The sequence below is a fragment of the Neoarius graeffei genome, chromosome 24, assembly GCF_027579695.1.
Source record: "Neoarius graeffei isolate fNeoGra1 chromosome 24, fNeoGra1.pri, whole genome shotgun sequence".
NCBI lineage: Eukaryota > Metazoa > Chordata > Actinopteri > Siluriformes > Ariidae > Neoarius > Neoarius graeffei.
In genome coordinates, this window is record NC_083592.1 from 32682961 (window position 1) to 32688718 (window position 5758).

Genomic DNA, 5758 nt, shown 5'->3' on the forward strand with positions numbered 1-5758 from the left:
CGGGTGCTTCAGTTTCCCCCACAGTCCAAAGACATGCGGTTAGGTTAATATGGGACGGCCTTGGGCTGAGGTGCCCTTGAGCGAGGCACCTAACTCCCAACTGCTCCCCGGGTGCTGTTAGAGTGGCTGCCCACTGCTCTGGGTATGTGTGTGTGCTCATTGCTCACGTGTGTGTGCATGTGTGTGTTCACTGCTTCAGATGGGTTAAATGCAGAGAGGAATTTCACAAGTGTGTGATGAATAAAGTTGTGCTTTCTTTCTTTCTTTTTATTTTTCAAGAATTATTATTATTCTTGAGTCCGAAAGAAATTATTTTGTCGGACGGTTTGTATAAAGTTTTTATTTGAATTTCCCTCCGGGGGATTAATAAAGTAATTCTGATTCTGATTTATCAAATTTGCAAAAAATAAAAATGCTGTTTCTCAAAATTCAGTGAATGTGGATAGAATAAAACGGTTATTGCACTCAATCTTGGCGTACATGGCTTATAGCCGATGAGGTGTTATGCACCTCGTCGGCTATCAGTTCATGTACGACTCGTTTTCATGGAATAACTATTAATTATCCATTAGCAGGTCAACTTGACTGGCACACCATGGAAGAGTGTGGTGTGGAGCCACCAGATGGTGGGTATGGGTGGGTGGTGGTTATCTCTGCCTTCTTCTCCAGGGGTTTTACCATAGCCGTCCTTAAGAACTTTGGCCTGTTTTTCTTGGAGATCCAGATCTACTATAATGTCCTCACCAGCGCTGTGTCATGGATCACATCCACCAGCATTGCTATGTTTCATTTTGGAGGTAAGCAGGAGGTGAGGCTTGTGCTTCACTTATGTCATCTGTACATTTAGGTCATGTTTTTCCTGACTACTCAGAATCATCTGAAACAATTAAGGACACGATTAGAAATGGCACATTTACAATCCCAAAATGCAGTTTAAAGTTTAGACTGCAAGATCCAACAACAGTTATTGAAATGTTTTATTAAAAAATAATGGCTTTCCAGTGAGTCTATTAAACACATCATTATATAACTTGTACAAAAATAAGTTGTACAAAACCTTGATTAGACAGAATATTCTATGGTTAAAAGAACTCTTGTACTTTCTGTGTACAGCTCCATTTGCTGGAAGTCTTGGTGTCTATGTCACACAGCGTGGTGTTATGATGATCGGTGGCACTCTGGCTGCTTCAGGCATGATCTTTGCCTCACTGGGTCTGGGTTTTCCATGGATGTATCTGTCAGTAGGAGTTCTACAAGGTAGTAGTCGAGGCTTGTTTATATTTTGTTGCATAAAAACAAATCTTATAGCTTGCTTCCTTACATGAATTGATCCAAGAAATGTTTTATAACCCAAACTACAAATATCTAAGCAAGTGTGTAGGTCATATGACTGATATTAATGAAGGGCAAGAAAAAACTTGGAAGCTATAAACTATCAGAGATCATTTTGTACCAGGCCATGTGTAAAAGATTTGTCATGTTTATGGTATTTTTAAAAGTTTGACAGTTTCACAGACATCTCTCACAATTGCTCCAACTTGTGTTCTAGTAGTGTTAAATATATTTAATTATTATACATACAGGACACTTTTTCCATGGAATAAAAACATATTCTATTCCCTTCTAACGGGTTTCATTCATTTGGTTTGATAGCATGTAATATTGTTAGTATATTGCTTATCCTACGTGCATTACGTCATTCTACCCAATGGAGAATGATTGTGGTTTGATATTGCATGATTGTCAAGTCATGACGTCACACGTTGGACCTGATGCAAATATCCAATGAGAGAGTTTTCTGCTGTGCATGCGCAGAAGCATTTCTTTGTTTGCTGGGAAAGAGAGAGACACGCTGAACACCTGAAAGGCTACCAAAACTTCATTAGATATTCTTCACACATTTACAAGAGAAAAACATTCCAACGGACATTGAAAAACTGGAAGAGAGACACGTTGGAGACATAAAACTTCCACGCTAGCGAGCGACTGTGACAATTTGTAAACAAATATGGCCACCAGGTTTGCTTTGTTAAATACAGAGGATTTTGAGAGAATTTTGAAAGAGAAAGACGTTTTGAACACCCAAAAGGAATGTATAATAATAATAATAATAATAATAATAATAATAATGGCTTTTTTTCATGGTATATCAGATATATTCCATTCTGCTAGCATGATATTGAACTCATCTTTGACTCGTTCCATATCATGCTAGCTGAATGGAATACATCTGATATACCACTCAACGTCAGCCAATATTATTTAATTATTCACACACATTACAACTGCTATATGATTGCAAAAATTATTTTTAACCAGGAATTCTGAAAATATGTGGATAATTTTCTCATGCCGGCCTCATCTCACTAATAGCAAGCTAAAATATTCCATATTCCAGCAAATTTTAGCAGCCTATAGAAATAGGATGATGTGTGTGTAACTTGTGTAACGTGATTTGCTAGGGCTGGGTATATCCTTCTGCTGGATGCCAGCTAACATCATGGTCAGCCACTACTTCAAACGCTGGCGTCCGATTGCCTTTTCCATCTCCAGCTCAGGCGAGTGCATCTTTGCTATGGCCTTCAGCCCTTTTTTCCAGTGGCTCATTGAGGCCTACTCATGGCAAGGAGCTCTGCTCATCATTGGAGGACTTCAGCTCAATCTTTTTGTGTGTGGAGCTTTGATGAGACCTCTCAAACCGAAGGTATTTTCCCAAACCCTGACTCCCCTGGTTGACCCAACATCCAAGAAAGTTCCTTTCCAATGCTCAATGATCCAGAGGCCTGAGTTGCTGCTGTATATTGTCTTTGCCATCTTGGCTACCGCTGGTTTCTTCATTCCACCTCTATTTCTGGTTCCATATGCCAATCACAAAGGAATAGAGCAATATTGGGCTGCCTTCCTTCTCTCCAGTTTGTCCTTGGCTGATCTGCTAGGCAGGCTGGCCTGTGGTTGGCTGGCTAATTTGCAGGTGTTCAGGAACCTCCGGATATTAGCGACTGTGTCCATATTGCTAGGAACAGTGGTGCTGCTCCTGCCACTCGCACAAGATTACTGGTCAATCATGGTTTTCAGCACAATGTACGGCTTCCTGTCTGGCTGTGTTGTGGCCGTCCATATCACAAGTATAGTAGACATTGTAGGGCTGGCAAGCTTTGACAGTGCTCTTGGACTCTTCATGCTACTGCGAACCTCTGGGGTGTTGGTCATACCACCTGCTGCAGGTCAGTGTGTCCTAATTTGTATCTCTTGCATCGTAAACATTCTTTTACTCTACATTTACTGTAAATTATTTCTCTTCATGATTTTTAGGAAGTGCAATACTTCAACAAGATCTAATTGTAGTCTATTATGTAGTCTAAATGTCATTCTTTACTATGAGAGTAAACATGTTGTGCTCATAATTGTGTGATGACAGACAATTAATGTTGTCCATACCGCAAGACACGGTTGTAAGTGAACCTTTCAACAACAGAATGACCTCAAACATGCATCCAGATGGGGTCCAGAAATGGTTAATTCAGTCAGTTCATTCTCCTGTTTTGAAACTTGTGGTCTAAATTGGCTTCACCAAATATTAACGAGATAGAGACTGCGACTAAAGTCACAGTAATTTGCGCTAGCTGTTACAAACCAGGACGTCTGGTCACTGTACCCTATAGATCCGGAACGGTAAGAGATGGAAAATGATGCTTGGTGAGGAAAAGTTGTGCCCTGCTGCCCTGAACAAAAAAAAAAAAAACTAATTGAAAAAAATCATAAAAATTGACAGTGTTATAAGTGATTGGAAAAAAATCCTGTTTTTCATGGATCATTCCGGTTCGGTGATCCAGATCAGCACCAAAAGTCATAGCAACATAATTCAGCCCAGAGGTATTCTTCATGTGAAATTTGGTGGTGATTGGCTGAAAACTGAGGGAGAAATAGCATCCTAAAAATGTTAGGAGAATAAGAATAATAAAGTAGACAAATCCTGAGTAACAATTTGCACCAGCGCTGCTAGCGCAAATTAAACTATGCAATTATGCAGGTAATTTTGAAAAGCAAAAATGCACAACATAAGAAAAAAAATTGGAGGATAATGTTGAAACTAGACAGCATATGTTTCAACTCACCATTCCATTCATTAATTTTCCATATGAGTTGCATGAAGGGTGCAGATAATTCTGGATTTGAATGTGTATTTTGACTTTTGAGATCATATTTCGCCATACTTGGGGTTCATGTACCATCAGGTTTCCAAGCAAATGCCAGGTTACCACTGGTTGCAAAGGTGGTGTGTGTATAGTCTTTATCTCCGTTCTCTTAGACTGCTGTTCTTGTGTAGGTTAGTTCCTGTTTGTTTGTTTGTTTGTTTGGTTTTTTTAGCAGAGTCCTTAATCTATCGTTTTCCATAATCTACTAGGTGTCTTTGTAGGAGGGAGAGGGAGGGAGTAAAAACGTTTGTCAGCTGTCCATCAAGTGGACCTAGTATGGCTCCATACTGTAGACTGAGCTGATCTATTCTACAATGATTCCCATCCATCCATCCATTATCTGTAGCCGCTTATCCTGTTCCTACAATGATTCCCATAAACTGAAAAACATAATTCTTCCCTGTTTCACATTCTAAACCCTAATCTCCTCCAGAAGGTTAAACTTCCAGTAAAAACTGTGCATCCGTGTCTTCATCGACTTGCTATAGCATGTTGGTCTTCGATCTTTTTGTCCATGTCTGTTCGTGTTCCTAAACTATTTTTTAATGAGTGGCTGTTTCATACGCTGTAAGACTAATAATCCTTGTTAACTTGCACTTACTTGAAGTAGAAATGTACAGTACATCTAAAATGTTTCATTTTATGTTACAGGTAAGTATTTGTGTTCAAAAGTTTCAGTGTTTTAGAATTGAACCAGCTTTAGCTGTAGTGATGTAAAATATCAGAGAAACAATCCACATCTTTTTAAACAATTGAATGCATTAGAATTTACAAGAGTGAATTTGAATAACATGTTGATAGTTTGTCTTGCTCACCTTGTATCACTGATAGCAGCTCAGGATGCTGAAGTGTTTGAAATTAATAATGATGGCAGATCTTTTTGTGTGTGTTTTAATGTCACAGGCTGGCTAGTGGACTGGACCAGTGAATTTAATGCTTCATTTTATCTGGCAGGCCTCTGCTGTATACTCTCAGCTGTTTTTGTCATGATGGTCGACCGGCTGGTGGAGAAGAAGAATCGTGATTTGGTAAAAATTGCAAATGCTTCAGCGGACAGTGAAATTTGTCCAATAAATGGAAGAGATCCTTTAGAAGCATAAGGGCACTATTATCATTGTAATGTGTAGATCATTTTTATATAGTTTTTGTGTTGTGAACAGTATGAGGTGTGGGTTTTTTTTTTCCAAATGGCAACACATAACCAACGCACACAGTCTCTCATCTCCTCATAAATACATACTGCATTACTTATGAGCTGTAGCAGAGCGGAACATCTGAGTTTCCTTTAAAATTAAGCTTAAATTTTTGACCTGGCTGTGTAAATATAGACCATGTTTTGTTTATTCAAGGTAGTGACACTTTTCCATCTTCCATTTCTGATTTTCAAAGATTCAAAGATTCTTTATTATCAATTCACTATATATCCAGGACATATAGGAGAATCGAAATGCCGTTTCTCTCTCACCTTGCTTGTAAAAAAAAAACAGATAGAGATTACACACAAAAAAAACCCAATATATATAAATATAGATAAAAATTAAGAAAAAACAATATATATAGAT

At 38.6% G+C, this 5758-nt stretch overlaps 1 protein-coding gene across 1 annotated transcript; it reads left to right on the forward strand.

Annotated features, from left to right (window-relative positions):
* The first annotated feature begins 595 nt into the window (after positions 1–595).
* On the forward strand, positions 596–5296 carry zgc:114041 (uncharacterized protein LOC574425 homolog). Its single transcript, XM_060907130.1, has 4 exons — positions 596–797; positions 1114–1257; positions 2463–3224; positions 5100–5296. The coding sequence occupies exons 1-4, from the start codon at positions 596–598 to the stop codon at positions 5294–5296; spliced, it is 1305 nt and encodes a 434-aa protein (XP_060763113.1).
* Positions 5297–5758: the final 462 nt, after the last annotated feature.